Genomic DNA, 19971 nt, shown 5'->3' with positions numbered 1-19971 from the left:
CAATTAAAGTTTGGATGCGTGTCTCTAGTTCTGAAATCTTCTCCGTCAGCCTGACTGTCTCCTTGCATTTATCACATATAAATCCTATATTGCCATCGGAGAAGGCTATACTAAACATATGACATGTGACACAGGTGACAATAACAGGACAGGAAGACATTACTCACCGTGTTTGTTGACTGATTTCTTACTTACCTGGACTTTATGAACTCAAAGGCGCGGGCGCGCGAGAGAAAATAAATATATAAATGAGCGCACGGGTGGCGCGTTAGCAGGCTAACGTTAGCGAGTTACTAGCGTGCTGTGTTAACAATAACGGAAGCTAGAGATGTAAGGTTAATCTGAGATGTTGGGTAAGCTGTATTTAGTAGTATAAACAACTAGATAGTAAATGATGGCTCAAAACATAAAGAAATGTTGAAATAAAAAAGCCAATGGATGAAATAAAAGTCTTACTGTGTATGCGGGGTAGCCTAGTTTTTAAGGATCTGGGTTGATCTCCAGGGAGATAAAGAAGTTGTTTTTTTCTCCCTTTTTTCATTTTAGAGAAGACCTTGATTACTAATCTTCAATTAAAATATAATTCAGACCTCTGCTGGTTAGTGGCATAAGAGATATAATGGATTAAGGTCAGCAGAAGCGAGAGACTAGAAATCAGCTTGAATGTGTCTAAAAAGTTTTAAAATGTCATATAAAGTTGCAAGGGAGCTTGTTCTATTTCTATGCAACAGAAATATGTCTCTATCCAATGGATCTCTCAAATGTTTCTCATTTCACAGTGAATGAACTATTTCTGTCATCCATAATTGACAGATTACCTCAGTCCTGCTCATGTATTTAGGCCAATAATAAAAATGTCTCTATTCATCATCTGGATTCAATCCATTCAACTACAATAATCCTGTGTGAGATTTACAAAATAAGATATAAACAAAAACAAACACCAACGAAAACTAAGAGAAAAATGCTACGCACCCTACTCCAAATGTATGCAAAGCACTTGTAAACATGTGGGTAGGACGGGAATTCAATGTAAGTTCATCTTAACAACAGTCAAAATTGAATGCAAATATCTGACCAATAGTTTTGACATTATACACCTGATGTTACACTTATGCAAACCCATTTAGCGCCCACAGTATTAAGTAGAGTATGTACGTGAGTGACTACTGTAAGGCTGGAAGCTTACAACGCTATTTTGAACCAATAATTGGAACAAAAGGCAGTTGAAGGATGACGTGTATAATTCAAATATTTATCTGACGCCAATATAATTAATCTGACTCCATTAAAGTTGTTGTTATTCTTTAACCTCTTATTCTTTAAAGGTAAAGGTCTTTCTTAGAACTGATAGGAAAACGTAGGATTTAACCTGAACGTTTAGATAACGAAAGTTATAATCACTTTAGCTTTCAACATCATCAGTGATAGAAGGAAAGATTCTCAAAGCCTTTAAAGCAGGCAAAGTTATTTATTAAGTTACATGTTTAAATATACAGACAGTAGAATGGAACGGCATACTGTATAGAAAACTTAGTTGTAACAAATAATGCACTGTTGTGCAGAAGAGGCTGTAAAAGCCTTTCTCATAGGATGAGGTTACACACTGGTGTGCGGGAGGGGCAGGGTTTAAGCCTTTCTCCTAGTATGAGGTTACGCACTGGTGTGTGGGAGGGGCAGGGTTAAAGCCTTTCTCCAAGTATGAGGTTACGCACTAGTGTGTGGGAGGGGCAGGGTTAAAGCCTTTCTCCAAGATCAACAGTTACCTTTCCTTCTTATACCCTGAGCAAAGCATTGTTAAACATGAGTGGAATACCAACACCGGAACCGACCGACAGGAAACTAAAAGATGAGCCAAATGGGTGGTGATCAAGAGGGGGAGAAATACATTAACATATTCTCCTCAATGCATATTTAACCAATAGTACCAAGATTGTGCATTCGGATACTTTAAAATCTCTAATAAGTTCACCACCATTCATATCAGTTTATAAGCTGTCAGATGAGACCAAACATGACAAAGTTACATATTAGAACACACTAGTAAATAAACAGTATGTAGTTAAAAGCATATGTCCTGTGAAGCAAATGGTACAGACATGTCATTGACGTGCAAATTAGTCTGTCTCTCCTGACAGAAGCATGTCTGGCATGCGTGCCTGGAGCATGCGTGCCTGGAGTGTCCCAACAGTCCTCAATCAGCATATTGATGAAATCCCTTACACTAGATAGGCATTAGCATACTGTGATGATGAAGGCCATTGTGCCACGTTTAATTCACATGTATACCTTTAAAAGGATTTCTTAAGTACTAGGGCAGTTCTGCCCATATTTGCTCAGCCCTACACTACATAACTTGCAAATACAATAGACACGGAATAGAAATCCATATTGTAATATTCAATAATATCCTAATGAGTTTAAGGTCACAAAATCAATTCTATCAAATAACTGATAGGCATTTCTGTCAGGACCACTATCATCAAATACGATTGACAATTAGCATACAGTTTGGATTGGCGATATGGTTCCGTTCTGGGCGAGAACTACCTGCGCATCCATGCAGCCTAGCATGGATAAGAGCAGGGAGAGCAGCAATAATCCCCTTAGGGTAAACAGAACAGAACCAACATGAATGTACTGCAGATATCATTAATTCAACATTTTAAAATACAACATAATTCGAGAATTTATTCTGATTCAAGGGGAATCAGAATGCCAAATCCTGACTGGGCGAGAGGAGGAGCTGGGGATGGAGGAGGGTAATTAGCTCCTGAGAAATGCGATAGCTCCTCATAATACTGAAGGAGCTTATATTATGTATTAGGGCTGCAACGATTCGTCGACGTTGTCGACAAAAATCGATAATAGAAATAGTCGACAATGAATTTCATTGTCGAAGTTGTCGCCAGACATGTTTTTTCCGACCGAGGCATCTCTCTTCATTAACGTTACAATCTCTGCCGAGAGTCGCACATGCGCATTAGCTTCTCTGCTGAGCGATAACATACAGAAATGGCGGCGTCCGTCGAACGCAGCAGCTGCGCGTACCAAAACATCTAAAGTTTGGGAGCATTTTAGCCTGGATACGGCGAATAAAAAGATTACCTGCATGCAGGCCTGCATGGTTTGCAAAGCAGTCCTTGCGTATCACGGCAGCACCTCGGTGATGCACGAACATTTACTGATAAAGAGAAAGCACGTCGGACAGTTGAATGAAACGGAGTTTGACTCGCCTCGGTAAGATTTAAATAACATGGAAGCCAATACGTTTTGTTTTGGATGTACATTGTACATTTTATAATCGTATTTTCGGTAAAAAAAAAAAAAAAAGGATTTAACGTTATGCCCGACTGTGCCTGACAAAAGTATGTTAAATTACTGTTTTATTGCTGCTAATGTGCCTGCCCCTGGTTAACAGGAAGAAAATGTTTACTTGATTTGAATTTATTTTTTCTTATAAAACAAATGTGCCTGTCCTTTATAAAAATGATAGAGTTTCTTTATTTATGTATTTATGTCTATACTGACCGAGCACTGTGCCTAATTGGTTTTAGACAGGGCATTTTTATTTACTTTTAGTATGAATCGGCCTATCAGGCCATTTTTCATTGAAGTACCCCCTTCTTTCTTGTCTTTACTATCATTTTCCACAGAATTAAAGCAATATCATGCTAATTTTTATTTATTTATTTATAATTATTCGATTAGTCGACTAATCGTTTCAATAGTCGGTGACTAGTCGACTATTAAAATAGTCGTTAGTTGCAGCCCTAGTATGTATACAGGGATAGGCGTCGTATTCCTATAGGTAGACGTGGATCAGCTGAGAGTCAGCTGATGCAAGCTTGACTAACGTGACCTGCCAGAACTGACGCTACGCTTAATGCTTAAAATAAATATTTTAAAAATCATTCATTATTAAAATGGGTTGGACATATATAAAATCATTTGAAAAGTAATATAAATACTTCATTAGTTCTTGCTGTCTTTCAATGTTTAATTCCCTATTCATGCATGGGCAATAATCCATCACGAAGCACGTTCTATCAAATCCACAAACAAATACTATGGAAATTTCTGTATGAATGCATTGTGCAAGCACCACATTTCAATTGTTTATTCAACACACATTATTTGTACCAGAACTCTTTTCTGTGTTTGTGGTTTGTCACTTCACTACACAAAGTGTTTCTGAGCATACAAGTACTGTTACTGGGAAACAACACCCAGTTTGATAACGACAAAAAGCAAGGTTTTTTTTAGTTTAAATTGTTAGTGTCTTAATACTAATACTTCGAAGCTTTTCTCTTTGAATTACCAATGTCATTTGAAACGTACTTAAACGGTGAGACCAGAACATTTCCATGTGAAGCCGGAATGAAACTTGATGTTGACACCTAATTTACAGGCAAAGCACCTGCAAGCTGATCACAGAAGTATGGGGTGGTGCATATTACTCACATACTCGCGTATACGTGTTGTCGGTTGACCATCTAAACATTATAATCTCTTGCCACTGAGAGAATTACAACACATCAAAACAAGAAGAGCCTAAGCAATACTTCCACTGAGGTCAGTCCAGCTATTTCACTTTCATTTATCAATTTCCATGATATATATCCTCATGCTTCAATTGTTTACCCTCCAGAATGGCTAAGGAGTGGACATTTCTGGTGCTCTGTGGCATTCTGGGGTCTGGACTCAGCAAGAATCCATCATGGTTTGAGAACATCTCAACAAATCTTTTCAAATCCCCTGGAGATATTCTGATAGGAGGACTTTTCCCCATAAACGAACTCACAAGCGAACTGAGCCAACGGGTGAAGCCTGACGATATTGAGTGCAACAGGTAAAACCTTTGAGGAAGCCATATTGACCATGTAGTCTACAAAATTTTAAAAAGCTTTACTCCCTGAAATCACCTTTAATCCTTCTGTTTTGACAGTATAAGCACCTATGGTCTGTCTCTCTCATTGGTGATGAAGTTCTCTGTGGATGAGATCAACTCTTTAGAGGATCTTCTACCTGGAATCACACTAGGATTTGAGAGTTACGACACATGCATGCAACCAGCCGTTGTCATAAGGCCTGTCCTCCAGCTTCTCACAAAGGAATCAACAGAGGAACTGGACATCGCCTGTAACTACACTGACTACAAGCCTCGTGTTATAGCTATCATAGGCCCAAACAACTCTGAGTTGGTCCCGGTCATTGGCAAGCTGATTGGGTTTTTTCTGATGCCATTGGTGAGTTCCCATTAAAAGTGTTAGAGGATGAAATAAAAATGTATACAAAAAGGTTTTGTATACTTTTACAAAAAGGTTTCATTTGTTAACATTAGTTAAATATATTCGTTAACATGAAATAACAATAAACAATACTTCTACCACATTTATTATTCTTAGTCAATTGTAATTTCAATATTTAGTAACACATTTTTAAAATCCAAAGTTGTATATGTTAACATTTGTTGATGCACTGTGAACTAACATGAAAAAACTATGAACAATTAGATTTTTACTAACATGAACAAAGATGAATAAATGCTTTAAAAAGATATTGCTCATTGTTAGTTTATGTTAGCTAATGCTATTGTAAAGTGTTACGGTAAAAATAATTAATTTTGGGGGAAAAATATATATTTGTATATGTACTTTTGCCTGATATATTGTTGGAATTGTTTTTGTAAGCAAAAATCTCAACTAGCAATTTCATACTCAATCTGTAATGCTCTTCCTGTTTTTTCTTTATTGTAATTCCTGTTTTAATTTATCTCTAATTGCCCAATCTTAGATTAGCTATGGTGCCACCAGCGACCTGTTCAGTGACAAAGAGACCTTCCCGTCCTTCATGCGCACAGTTCCCAGTGATCGCTGGCAGGTTGCGGCCATGGTGCAGCTTCTGAAAGAGTTTGGGTGGAACTGGGTGTCAGTAATAGGTAGTGACGATGAATACGGACAGAAGGGTCAGCAGCAGTTTTCCAGCATGGCCAATGAGAAGTCCATCTGTGTGGCATATCAGGGTTTGATTCCTGTATACAGTGATCCAGAGCCAATGATAAAAGAGATTCTCAATCGTATTGTGGACGTCAACGTGGGAGTGGTGGTTGTTTTCTCACTCCCCAAGCCAGCCAGAGACTTCTTCATAGAGGTAAAAAAAAAAAAAAAAAAAAAAAAAAAAAAAAAAAAATGCAACTTTAAAAGGGCGATATTGTGAGAAAAAAAAATGTGCTCTTTTGAAGTACAGGAGTTTGCAATACTATAAAATTATACTGTAGATTCAGATCTGTAAACTTTCTGGCCAAACCAAAAAAGACCATTCAATTTGAAGTTGCAATTTGAAGTTGCTTGGTGTCATGTTAATGTATTTGGATTCCCAAATACATTAACATGACACCACGCACAACTGCTGGCTACAATTTAATGGAGGCTTTTTTTATTGCTATCCCTTCACAAAGAAGCACAAAGCTGCCAATATCACATCACAACTTTCAAGAAACAGCTAAAACACTGCTTACCACAACCATAAACAAGTAGCCTGACAAGCCAGACCTACATCAAGATGTTAGGTCTGGGAACTCACAATTGGCATACCTCAATCCGAGGGGCGGGATAAACGGTTGTCTTTCAATATCCCTCGGCACGCAATTGGATAGCGCTACAACCAACCAGAGCAACGAACGGCTGTGGCTGAGTGAGTCCCATGCGTTTTCCCACCAGCGGAGCTAGTTGATATATTAAACTTTTGCTGTATCCGCTCGTCAAAACTCCGAACACATCTTCCTTTTTTAAGAATGACTTAAGTGACGTTCTCTTAACTCCAAGTCCTCCAGAGTCGCGGCCAAAGCCGATTCGAAAGACCACTGTTCGCCAGCAGCATCTTGTTTGTTTTCAAGTAGCAGGGAAAGCATCTATGGAAATCACACCGCAGAACCGTCACAACTCTGCCGTCATTGTGTTAAGCCCGCCCACCAACTCTATACACGATGTGATTGGCCTGACCAGAGTTTGGTTTTTCCACTTCGAAAGCCAACGGAGAGTTGCTAGACCACACTGGCTGCAAAAGAATTTTTGCTGCCGCTAGGGTGCGTTTAGATTTCTAGGCTAATAAACAAGTAAAAATTTCAAATAACATGTTTTCTGTTTAAGAATGTAAGATGCAGGACAGTGGAATGGGAAAAAAATGCAAGGTCTTTCTTGAGGCATGTTTAAACTAAATTGAGCACTGCCGTTTTTAGAACGCTGTGTCACGAGATGCGAGAACATCCATCTAGGGCATGTTTAAAATCATGAAAAGCAGTGCAGAGGAATGCAAAGATGCATTCTGTGTGAACATCCCCTTAAGAAGCAGCCTGTTTAAATGTAAGGCTCAAAAAGAGAGTAGAACATGGTCACAAAACAAAATTGTGAAACTATATAGGTCCCGGAAATATTATAAGTGGACTTCAGGGAAAAATATTAATATGTAATTCTTGTTCTCTTTTATATTCACTTTTTTATATTCTGAATAAGCATACATGTTTTGGTGATTCTAAATGTTCTTGTCATCACTATCTGACCAGGTAATCAAACGAAACATAACAGCCGTTTGGGTGGCAAGCACTGCATGGTCTCTGAACGATGGTGTATCCACCCTGCCCGGCATCAATTCAATAGGCACAGTGCTGGCGTTTGCAGACATCACCAAACCTATTGACCTCTTCACTCCCTATATCCGTGAGCTCTTCAAAAAAATGGAGGAGACACAAATCCCCCAGGAGCCTGATACAGAAATCTCCCCTCTGGACAACCCTTGCCCAAGCTGCAGCTCCCTAAACCAAGCCAACGTGAGCATGGTAGAGGTAAAACTTGTGCAGTGGACAGTTTTCAGTGTGTATACTGCCATCTACTGTGTTGCATACGCGCTGCATGACTTGCTTGGATGTAATGCCACCCGCTGTGCTCTAAATCCCAAGACTGACAAAGTCTATCCATGGCAGGTAATCACACACAAACATTTCTTTCAGTAAATCTGCTTGTTTTAGCCTACAAGATTAAGGGTGTACTAATAGAACAGTATATGACAGTATATGATCTTTCCTACAGCTGTTAAAGAAACTACAAAAAGTTTCTGTAGATCTAGAGGGAGTCCATTTTAAGTTTGATAAAGAGGGTAATCCAAACTTTGGATACGATGTTATGCAATGGATCTTTAATGGCACCACTGTGAGCTTTGATGGAATTGGATACTTTTATCAGAACCTCACAATTGATAAAGAAGATATAAAATGGCACACGAAAAACGGAAAGGTACGAATGGGACAAATATTTGTATTGTAATTTAAATTGCTTCATATAACTTGTTTTACTACCAGTCAATAGTTTTGACACACTTTCTCATGATCTTAAATGCTTACAATTAGTTTTATAGACTAATAATATATAAAGCTTAATTAATAATATATAATTCTTAATAATATATAATGTGAATTTCTTTAAAATGTTTTTGAAACATTTTACTGTTATTTTAACCATTATTCTAAAATATGTAAAATTGTAATAATAGAGAATGAGTAGGTGTGTCCAAACTTGTGACTGGTTCTAGTATACATCACAGAGCCTGCACCTCTTGACAAATGGTCTCTGTAACAGGTGCCAATGTCCACTTGCTCCTCAGACTGTGGGATAGGACAAGTGCGCAGAGTTAAAGGCTTTCACTCCTGCTGTTTCGACTGCATTGACTGTAAGGAGGGAACGTTCCTAAACAGCACAGGTGCGCGACTACTAGGGTCTGAAATGAACTTTTCCATTAAGGGCCAATATTTGCCCACATTTTTAAGGATGTTTAACGCTGCTTTATTCTGTTCAAATGTGGAATAATCCCATAATGTTATGAGATAAGAGAAATTTTAAATATCCTACATAAATTATACAATTAAAAAACAGGAACTAAATGTAGCTAATTCCCTTAATGCATTTTTGCCCCTAGCCCATTAATTTCTGACCCTGTTTTCAAGTCATTCTAAACAATCCTAATAGGGCTGTTAATATTTGCTCTGAACATACTTGCTTTATCAAACATGCCTGTAGCGAATAGAAAATGCATGCATGAACTCTTTGTCATTTGATGTTGACTGACCTTATTCTGCCTTCTCTTTTCATTTGAAGATGACATCCAGTGTAGATCATGTCCCAATGGCCAGTGGTCCACTCTACGAAGCACAAGCTGTGTCTATCCCATCTATACTTACCTGGCCTGGAGCAACTATGAGTCAATTGGACTCATTCTGGGAGGAATGTTGGTGCTAGCATTACATGTATTGGTAGGGGTTGTATTTTTCAAGCACAGACGAACTCCACTGGTGAAAACTGCAGGTGGACCGTTGAGTGGCCTTGCTCTGTTGAGCCTAGCGGGAGAATGTATAAGCCTGGTGCTGTTCCTGGGTCAGCCGGGAGATGTCGTGTGCCGTCTGCAGCAGCCACTAAACGCCTTTTTTCCCACTGTGGCCCTCTCTGTCATTCTGACCATTTCCCTTCAGGTGATCTTTAGAAAAAACAAATAAAAAAGCCATTTTCATTTAATAAAATTAAATAAATAATAAAAAAATTATGCAATAACATGTAATTGCAATATTGATACAATTTAAATGTACTTCATCTGTACTTCACAATGCACAATTGTGTGATAAGTCATCACTTGAGGTTCAGTGTAACATCTGAGTCCTGAAATAAAACCAAATAGAAACACTGTATTACAACAAGAAATGCACACAAAAAACAATATAACAATCTAATGCCATCTTTTACTTACCAGATTGTGTGCGTCACAGAGTTCCCTGAAAAGTCTCCCGATCACCTGGAGAACCTACGAGGACGAGGAAGCTGGTTTGTGATTCTGGGATGTTGCGGGCTCCAAGCGGGACTGTGCGGTTGGTACGCCCGAGAAGGTCCCTCCCTGACCCAATACGTGGCCAGTTTGGAGGTGAACTATGTGAAAACTTTTCTGCGTTGCCCAGTGGAGCCCATGTTAAACTTCGGCTTGATGCTCGGATTCAATGTTCTTCTGGCACTGATGTCATTTATGTCCACCTTCATGGCTCTAAAGCCGCCAGGACAGTATAACCTGGCCAGAGATGTCACCATCTCCACCTTGATTTACTGTGTAATGTGGGTGATGTTCATCCCCATCTACACAAGTCTAAACGATAAAGAGAAGTCTATTGCTCAAGTAGGAGTAAGTTTACTTAGTAACATTGGGCTGGTAACTGCCTATTTTTTCCCTAAATGCCACCTGTTGGTCAAACACCCAGAACTCAACACAGACGATCACTTTCGTACGTTTTTAGAAGGGGTCCCACCAGCACCACCTGAAGAAAGCTAAACACAATTGCTAAATTATTAACATTATTATTGGGCTCTATGGTATACCTGATTACGATTGGTCAATCGCTGTAGTTTGTGGTCAAATATTTTTGTATAATGATCCTTATGATCCCTTTCTTTCTTAGTTTTCACTTAAAACATTTCGACATCAATCAATATTTTAATTTATCTGGTAAGCAGTACACAGTCATCTGCTATAATAATAGCATTATGTTTTATTTTATATATGTATGTATATATATATATATATATATATGTATACGTATATATAATACTGGACTTTCAATTTTGCAATACAATGACTTTTAATAAAATAAATGGAAAATAATTATTGTCAAATAGTTCAGATTATTTGTTATTTCTTGTATGACTAATGATCCTTTCAAATGCTTCTTTTGAATTAAAAACAAAAAATAAATAAATCCGAAACGAAAGTCTCTTCCTTTCATTGGTCTAGTGTTTGTGAGAAACAGCGCCCTCTGTAGATCGTTTTTCCTTAGAGACAGTTGCTAACAACTTTGTCCAAAGAGGAGGAAGACATGTCAAATAAAACCACCTGAAGAGTGATAACAGTACAAGGTAAAATAAGACTTTATTTAGCTCAACATATTTTACTGTTATCAGAGGCAGTGATCACTATTAAAATAAAGCTGTATGTAAAACCTAATTAGCATTATTTAAAAATGTGATATTTTTTATCAAAGCTTGACTAAGTTTAGTCGTAGGCTACGTTCTCTTCTTGATTAGCTAACGTTACATTGCATCATCATTGTGTCAGATTAATATAATTTTAATTAATTCATAAATATAAATGTTAAAACATTGTTAAGGGGGGGCAGTTTATGGTTGTCTGTCCGAGTGGAAACATTTAGTAAACAAATAAATACTGCGGTAACGTTACTCCAAAGTACCATGGTATTACCAAAGTACAAGCCCAAAAGCGTGGTGATACTGGTGATTTCAGTTAGTAAACAACACAGCAGTATAATTTTATACACTATTACACTGCTGTGTTGTGTTAGAAACGATGCATAGTCACTCACATAAGTATTGAGGGGAAAATCAGACGTAACCATCGCGTTCACCGTCGAATATTCGTCTTTTTCGTTGTCCTCTTCTTCATCTTTGTTCAGGTATTCATCCATAAACTCTTCATTCGTTTTTTAAAAAAAATATACAGTATACTTCCATTTTTCATTTCTTGAAAGGCCTCTGGATATTTGTTTTTGACGAATTGATTGCTAACGTTACTCGCGCCAGAGGCTGTGCGCATGTCCGGATTATGACCCGTTGCTATCACGTTTTTGGGCAAATTAAATAATTTTACTATATCAATTAATCAAATCTTTAATGTTCCAAACATGATGATAAATGTTCTACATGTACTTTTAACATAATATATACACCATATTATTTTATATTATCTGTATAATAAATAATGTAAATACCGGTAATAATGTAATATAATTTTCTATGTAAACAATTTTATATGCACCAAGTATTTTAAAGGGTTTTGGAGAGTTTAGTTGTTAAGTTGCTGGCAAAAAATAAATACTTTTTTTTTTTACAAATCAGAAAAGAAATTGGTGACCTTGGAGTTTTTTTGTTACTTAAGATTTGTCTTTATTATTTATAATTCAAAGCTTTGTTTTGTTCTGCACTGTTGTTACCCCAGTGTTTTGTGACTATAGTCATCATCATCATCATCAGCATGCCTCGTGGAAGATCAGCAACCAGTGCCCTCTCTGACAGCAGTGACTTGGAATTTGATGGAATTGGTATGCAAATGAAACATTGTTATTGATAATTAAGATGAACAGATGAATGTTCTTATGCAACCAGCTGTTTGTGTCCAGCTGAGACAGAGATTGAAAAACTGCAGAGACAGTTTCGTATAACGGAGGGGGATCGGCAGGCCTACAGCATCCAGTCACAGGAAAAAATTCGCAAACAGCGGTCAGTGCCATAAAACACCTTCAGGAGTTATCATACATAAAGTAAATATTATATTTATTCTAAAAATTGTGCAAAAAAAACTGCATTCTTTTTCTCTTAGGAGTAGGGTTAGGATTTGTCATTAGAAGCCTATCTAATGTCCTCATGATGTTTTACCCCGCAATGTTGCATTATGTACATGTATTGCATTGTGTCTTGTATGGAATGTGTGTGTTTGAGCATATTTAGTTTGTTGTGTGTGCGTGTTTGTCCGCAGCCAGGAGATTTCTAAGCTGCGTGAGGAACAGGAGGAGTTGCTTCGTGTGCTCGAGTGCCAATCGCATAGAAAGAACGACAATCAGGACACTGAGAGTATCCAAACTCTGCTGGAGCAACGAAACACGCTGGAGGATCAACTAGACAATGAGAGACAGACCCAAACACAGATGGAACAGGAGGTGCATATATGTCTAATTATTAAACTTTGTCACATAAAACACTGTTGGTGCTACAGATGTTTATTTGCATGCATTCTGTTTACAGATCATGAATATGGAGAAAAGGCTGGTGGAAGTGAAAAGAGGAGAGGTTATGGCTTCCCAGAGTCACATGTCTCAGGCCCGCCAGACTCAGAAGGCCACACGCACCCTGGAGAACAAACTGGACCGGGTAAACAGAGAATCAAACGTTTCACAGCATGCAGTTTTACTGACCACACAATTGTGGGCCCTTTACATGTAAATCAGTGTAGATTTAAGTGGCTTTTTTTTGGGGCCAAAATAAAGTGCAGACTGGACCAGACAGTGGCAAAACATTTGGCCATACAAAACTGTTAATTTGTTCCTTAGATAATGCTGAACTGGTGTGAGTAGCTACGTTTATATGAAAACAAATAATACCTTAGTAACAGGATCAATGACTCGATCGGACTGAAAGCCCTTAATTTAATCACCTCAATCGATCCATTTAAAATTTCGATTGGATTGGAAGGTGTGGTAAAGACATGAAATAATCCAATCAAATTTTTGGGGTGCTGAAGAGGCTGACATCATGTTGACAACATGAATCTAATGCAGAATATTGATGGTCAAAAATATAGAAAAATGAGATTTTAAAATCCTTAGTAATACGTCCATAGTAATTTGTTTTGCATTTGACGTAAGTAGATTGAAACAGTGGCCAGAAATACACCTACTATATGCGAGTTCATCGTTTGTGCTGTGCATTGGTGTATGTGAATAATGGCGGTAAAAATAACCACAATTCTTAGCAAATAATCAGAATAATGAAAATTGCAAATGAAAAGGGAAGAGGTTTGCTTGTGTCATGTAAACATCTTACTGCGTTAGCGAAGTCCTTACTCTAATGATTGAAAATAATCACATTATTGGTACATATATAAACATAGTCATAGACCTTAGTCAGGGGGACACCATATTGAATTTAACACGGATGAAAATGAGGCAGCGCAAATTGGTGTCTGGTTTAAGACATGCTTTTTTGGGTGGTAAATAATGGCTCAAATATCAGTAAATTTACGCGCAAACCTTATTAAATCACCTTGCATGATTCATTTAAATACTCTCCTCCCATAAATACTGGCCTGGGTCTGAAATAATGCAATAATGTCAGCCGCAGAAATAACCCTGTCCACGCCTTTTCTGACAGTAGTTTTTTAACGCCAAAAGAGGCTTTGCACTGGCGAAAGAAAGCTGTTAGTAAATCTGGCCCCTAGTGTGTGTGTGGATGAACTTCTCCTTAAAAATGTTTCCCTTGTTGTCCCTGCAGGCTCTTATTCGGTTTAACGAACAGCTGACGAAGAACAGCCAGTTCAGAGAAGAGCTCGAGACACTCCGCATGGAACGCGTCCGATTCCAGCAGCTGCATCGCAGACTGGAGAAGGTTGGGTATTCTGGGTGTTTAATGAGTTTGAAGGATGCAGTGATTGAACACAGTTCAAACAAGTGCTGTTGTCTTTCTTTCAGGTATTGCAAGATGTTCGTAAGGATATTGGTGAAGTTATCGACATGTCAACCTCAGCTTATGATGTGAGGTAAGAGAGATACTTTGAGATTTTAAGTATTGCTTCGCTTATATACAAAGTTCCCAAAATACTGAAAAACTTCACGAAAAAATCTATTTTAGTTTTTCATTTATATCCAGTAATTGTTGTGCTTCTATTTCAATTTATAAGGCAACATTTCTAATTATTTCAGCTTTTAAACATTTTTCAAATAGTTTTAGTTTTAGTTTTTAATCTACGATAAATAACCCTGCCTCCAATATAAACAAAAGTCATAAATGAAATAATATTGGTTAATGTTATTCTTACCCTCTCTTAAATGCAAAAGGTTTCCCAACCACTTTTAACATTGAAAAATTGGACACCTCAATTGTGATAAAGAGTTATCATTTTGTATGGTATTACACATTCCTCCACCCTCAATACGTGTTTTGGACATTTGTAGCCGGTTCTATTTATATGTGTATATTTAAGAGAGGAGGCACAGACCAAAATTACCATGATGAAGGAGAAGGCGATAAAGGATTTTGCGCAGTACTCAGCTGAGATGAAGGAGCTGGAGAGAGTCATCGCTCATGAACGCCGACTCAAAGAGTTCATGACCACCAAGAGTAATGAGAGAACCGCCTTGGATGATGGACAGGAAATGAGACGCAGACAAGGTCAGAGGGCGATATTTGTAACCAAGAATTGTTGTTGGTTAAATTGTGTGCTCTACCATTCAGAAGTTTGGGATCAGTAAGATCCAAAAAAAGTTCTGTCATGAAACTCTAGATGGCGCAGGCTGATAGGTCCTTGACTCTGCTTGCAATCGCATCATTATCTATTGGGCACAGCTGATAGGTTCCTGCTGTATCAGTAGCCAATGAGCTCGCTGCTCAGCCTTCAAATACTTGGTCAGCATTTGCTGTAGCAGTTGCAGTGCGCTTTCAGAAACCCTCCACCTTCCCCAGCTCCACCTGTATAGATCAGCTATGGCTAATGAATGTATACTCAACATGGCATCATGACTTTGCGTAAACATACACGCCACTTTCAAGTCAAGTGGCGTGTTATCTATACGCATTTTGAGCTATCCGCGTGTATGTCCACGCCGAAACGAACCATCATCTTTTGCGTGTATGTCTACGCCGTTAAATGTCCGAGTGATTCCGCGTGTATGTGTACGCCGTTAAATGTCCGAGTGATTCCGCGTGTATGTACACGCCGTTAAATGTCCGAGCGAAACGAAGCAAAATGTAGATCTACTTCTGGGGAGCGATATTTTTTTTCCTAGGATGGTAGGGGAACACTCATAAATGGTATTAACCCCAGTGACGGGTAGGTCTAGGGACGGGGTTGGGGTCATATATTTATATATACAGTAATGTAACGTTAAGTCAACGGCGTAGATAAACACGCTGAAAAGCGATTATGCGTGTTGATAGCACGCCAAAAATGGAAATACGAATTGGCGTGTCATACATACGCCATTTCATGAGATCAGTCTGGTATACTGTTTTGTACAGCAGCAGCAGTGTGGCAGACCATATGGATTTCCATGCCAAACACATATTTGTCATGAGATATTTTAATTTAATGCATCTTTGCTGATTAAAAATATAATTGACTTTAATTGAATATAATTGACTTATGAATATAATTGACTTTAATTGAATATAATTGACTTTTTAAAAAATCTTGCTGATCCCAAACTTTTTTATACTCTATAACAGACTGATTGATTAATTGATTATAAATCCAGCCATTTTTTTGGCTGAAAAGTAAACCCTGTGTGCTGATGGCAGAGATGAAGGAGCAGAGGAGGGCAGACGCCGGAGAGGAGACATTTGACACTCTGGAGGAGGTTTTCCAGCGGATCAAGAGATTGACTGGGGAAGATAATTTGAAGATGTTGGTTACAAATTTCATTCAGGGTGAGCTTTATGTTTTCTGTTTTGTGCCAACAAATGATTGCAATGTGTAATGAGGCTACAACTCTTTATGCTTTTTAACAGTTGAGGACAAGAACTTTGCTCTTTTCAACTTTGTGAATGAACAGAACATAGAAGCTGAGAGACTGAGAGAGCAAATCCATCAGGTCAGTGTGTGTGAATCACAGAACTAGTCAAATAAAGACCCAAAACATAAATATTGTTCGCAAGATGAACTGATCATTTAATATAAATACATGATTGAGGAAGGATAGTTTAGTCCCCTCCCCTTTTTGTGAGATAATGATTTAAGTTTCATTAGGTTTGTTTCGCTAAGCAGCTGTGCAAAGGCAAAAAAAAAAGTTTTGTCAAATTACTTTTGTTATTTTAGTATTATTTATTTACTATTATAGTATTATTTATATTATATAGTATAGTATTTATACTATAATATTCTATGTTTTAGTGAAGTTTCTGATGTGATTTTGTCATTTTTATTATATTTGTTTTTTTTCTGTTTAGCTTTATTTTCTTTTTATTTCACATAAAACATTTCTAATTGAAGTTTTTTTTAAGTTTTTGTTTTTCGTCTAATATTTATTTTCATTAATTAATTTTAAGCTTTATTTCACTTAATGAAAACAATTTTAACAGTTTTAGTTTTGGTTAATAAGAACAACACTGAAAACACTTAAAGACCAAACAAAAGTCTGTGCCAACCTGGGCTAAATGAACATGCAACATGCATAATGTTATTCATATTCACATTTTAATACAGACACAACAGTAGGAATCCATTTTTTGTGTTGATTCTGTTCCAGATTGGAGAAGAGATGAAGCAGTTGCACATGAAAGGTGTCCAAAAGGAACAGGAAAATCAGGTGGCGTTAAAAGAGTCGATGGATCTACAGCAAGAGTGTGAGACACAAGCTCAACAGTATGAAGCCCAGGCCGATGACATCAGCAAGATCCTTCATCAGATCAAAACCGGTACTAGTAAAATCACCCAAACATGCGTTAACATAACCACGTGGATAAACCCTAGAAGAATAAAAAATGATAACATTGTCACGTTATCGTCTTAGAAGAAGAATGATACTTACGTTTTTATACACAAAAGCTTATGTTGATGTCCTTCTAGGGACAGACCGTGTGTTCAATAAGATTGACTGCGACCGGACACTGGTGGTAGACATGCTGGGCTCTTCCTCTGGGATCAGAGACAGTAACATCATGACGTACCTCAGCCTGGTGGAGCAGAGAACCAGTGAACTGCTCACCATTCAAGCCTTCATTAATTCTAAGGTACAGAAAAGACCAGAATGTACCAACAGGTTATTTCATAGGCAGTGTCCGAAATCACCCATATAGCCTTAAATAGAGCACTATTTGAGTGGACATTTGGAGTGCACTCATTCAATCCCACAATGGACCGTGATAACGAGTGTACAACAGATGTATGCTCATGGCTAGAGAATAGAATACCCATGATGCACTGTGAATTCCTGTGTCTGACCAGAAGATGGCGCAGCAACTGAATCATCCATCAATTTTCCAAACTGCTGGTCCAATGTGGATACAGAGTAATGTCATACAGGTTTAAATTCCTTTTTAAACGATTATTAAATTGTTTAATTAAGGTTTATACATGACAGAGTTCAAGATAAATCTTTTCATCTTATTATTAGAGCTGCCAGTTTGCTAAGTGTTAAATGACTATTAAACATCAAGCACAAACGATGCAAAACGGCAGCCCTTCCGGCGAATTCACTCTCGTTTCTATTCACTTCTTTAAGTGGACTATATTAGTGGAGTGATGTAGGGAATAGTGAATGAGGGTATAGGGGGTGATTTTAGACAGTGTTAAAGCAATTTTGTGCTGTTTTAACAACATTAAACAAGCAATACAAAGCTGTGCGTTAGAGTGGTTTTACTATGGTAAAAAAAAAACGCATTTCTGGTAAAATACAATTAGATTACCACCTAAAATAATTTCGACTTGTTCCTCAGTAAAAACAGTGTAGAATACTCTTAAAATAGTCTAAAGGGCATCCATTGTACTCTTAACTTGTATTATTATCAGTTATTGGTGCTTAATTATTAATACTGGTTTTTAATAATTGTTTTTCATGATTACATTTTTTTGTAGAAACCATGATACATTGTTTTCAGGATTCTTTGATGAATAGAAGGATCAATGAAAAGCATTCATTTGAAATAGAAATGTAAAGCGTTATTGCTCAATAAAAGTATTAATTTCTTCTTTTTTTTTATCTCACTTAGGCCCAAACTTTTGAATGGTAGTCTTACGGTTTCTACAAAAATATTTAACATTGTTTTCAACATTGAGAACAATCAGAAATGTTTCTTGAGCAGCAAATCAGTATATTAGAATGATTTCTGAAGTGACACTGAAGACTGGAGTAATTATGCTGAAAATTCAGCTTTGATCACATTAATAAATTACTTTTTAAAAATGTAAAATAGAAAACAGTGCTTTTAAATTGTAATAATATTTAACTGTTTTTTTACTGTATTTTTGATCAAATAAATGCATCCTTGATGAGTATAAAAGACTCCTTTCAAAAACATTTTTAAAAAATCGTACTTATTCTGAACTGCTGACCAGTAGTGTAACTGTAATGTAAATAAATAGGACCTGGAGAAGAGTTACGACCTGAAAGAGGTCGCTCAGTTCCTGCTGGGTCAGAAACCAGATGTGCTGAGACACGCAGAGATCGTTCAGCCGCCCATTACCAGGTGAGAGAAGCTCCTCATACAGTATGTTGAGCTATAGACACAGATAAAACAAAAGTACACATATGTGGAAATAATGACTTTATTTTGTTAATACATGCTCCTGGTCTTATTGTGCACGATTCAGGCATGATTATGAGGCTGAGGACTCTTCTCTCACAGATGAGGAGGATCGACCTTTGACCCACAAAGAACTCCATCAGCATGTTATGATGAGCAGTGTAAGGCATAGCTCTTTCCCATTCTGATTTATTCATTAACTATGGTTTGCATTACAGTTACATTGTGTTTGTGTGTTTTCTGTCACAGGTCGTGCGTAAAGACGAGTCTCTGCGTGCAGGAGGAGGCAGAGATGTGAAAACCCCTAAGAGCAGCACCATGTCTAGCAGCAGACAGCGCTCGCTGGAGCCTTAAGACACTATCTGGTCTTCTAATAAAAAAAGTTGAAAATTATATATATAGGCTATAATTCTTTTTCAGCTCCATTCAAACATGCTTAATAGCTATCTAGCTAGATTATACCTAGGTCATTCATTCTATCATTATTTACTCATTAACCCGTATGCTGTTCTATGGAACAAATGTTAAGAGTTTGGAATGACATGAGGGTGAGTAAATAATTACAGAATTGTCATTTGATGAACAGTTCCTAATAACAAACAGAAGAGGGCAGAATTTAGCCAAAGTTAGTGAGTCAGTTCGATCATAGAACTCCCACAATGCTCTCATGTCTGTCATGTTTACAGTATATTTGAATAAATCAACATATTTTTTCCCCCAGTATTAAATTTTTGTTTTGTTAAATAACGCATCAAGTGGTCACATGCTTTTGTGTTTCCCATGTTCCTATTTAAGAGTGACGGCAATAAAAGTTTGGCAAAACAACAATTTCCAGGTATTGTTTTAAACTTTTATCAGACATCAGATCATTTTAGCAAATCTATTTTGGAGACTATTTATCTCAATTACTATATTATGA

At 37.4% G+C, this 19971-nt stretch overlaps 2 protein-coding genes across 3 annotated transcripts; both read left to right on the top strand.

Moving 5' to 3' along the window:
• Positions 1 to 4481: 4481 nt before the first annotated feature.
• LOC130088523 (taste receptor type 1 member 3-like) lies at positions 4482 to 10505 on the top strand. Of its 2 annotated transcripts, XM_056255319.1 has the most exons (9): positions 4482 to 4575; positions 4652 to 4852; positions 4949 to 5249; positions 5797 to 6153; positions 7565 to 7981; positions 8088 to 8291; positions 8634 to 8754; positions 9150 to 9520; positions 9796 to 10505. In XM_056255319.1, the coding sequence occupies exons 2-9, from the start codon at positions 4653 to 4655 to the stop codon at positions 10360 to 10362; spliced, it is 2538 nt and encodes an 845-aa protein (XP_056111294.1). In that variant the 5' UTR covers positions 4482 to 4575; position 4652; the 3' UTR covers positions 10363 to 10505. The 2 variants fall into 2 exon arrangements, with proteins under 2 accessions (XP_056111294.1, XP_056111295.1); XM_056255320.1 differs by having other exon boundaries at positions 4482 to 4852.
• A 1535-nt stretch (positions 10506 to 12040) lies between these two features.
• odad1 (outer dynein arm docking complex subunit 1) lies at positions 12041 to 19758 on the top strand. The gene is made up of 14 exons (XM_056255318.1): positions 12041 to 12142; positions 12221 to 12320; positions 12577 to 12757; positions 12843 to 12968; positions 14088 to 14201; positions 14285 to 14352; positions 14797 to 14984; positions 16110 to 16238; positions 16320 to 16402; positions 17057 to 17225; positions 17377 to 17540; positions 18892 to 18995; positions 19120 to 19213; positions 19302 to 19758. The coding sequence occupies exons 1-14, from the start codon at positions 12076 to 12078 to the stop codon at positions 19404 to 19406; spliced, it is 1692 nt and encodes a 563-aa protein (XP_056111293.1). The 5' UTR covers positions 12041 to 12075; the 3' UTR covers positions 19407 to 19758.
• Positions 19759 to 19971: the final 213 nt, after the last annotated feature.

The sequence above is a fragment of the Rhinichthys klamathensis genome, unplaced genomic scaffold (assembly GCF_029890125.1).
Source record: "Rhinichthys klamathensis goyatoka isolate OS25496 unplaced genomic scaffold, OSU_Roscu_1.1 h1tg000120l_1, whole genome shotgun sequence".
Taxonomy (NCBI): domain Eukaryota; kingdom Metazoa; phylum Chordata; class Actinopteri; order Cypriniformes; family Leuciscidae; genus Rhinichthys; species Rhinichthys klamathensis.
This window is presented reverse-complemented; position numbering and strand designations above follow the sequence as displayed.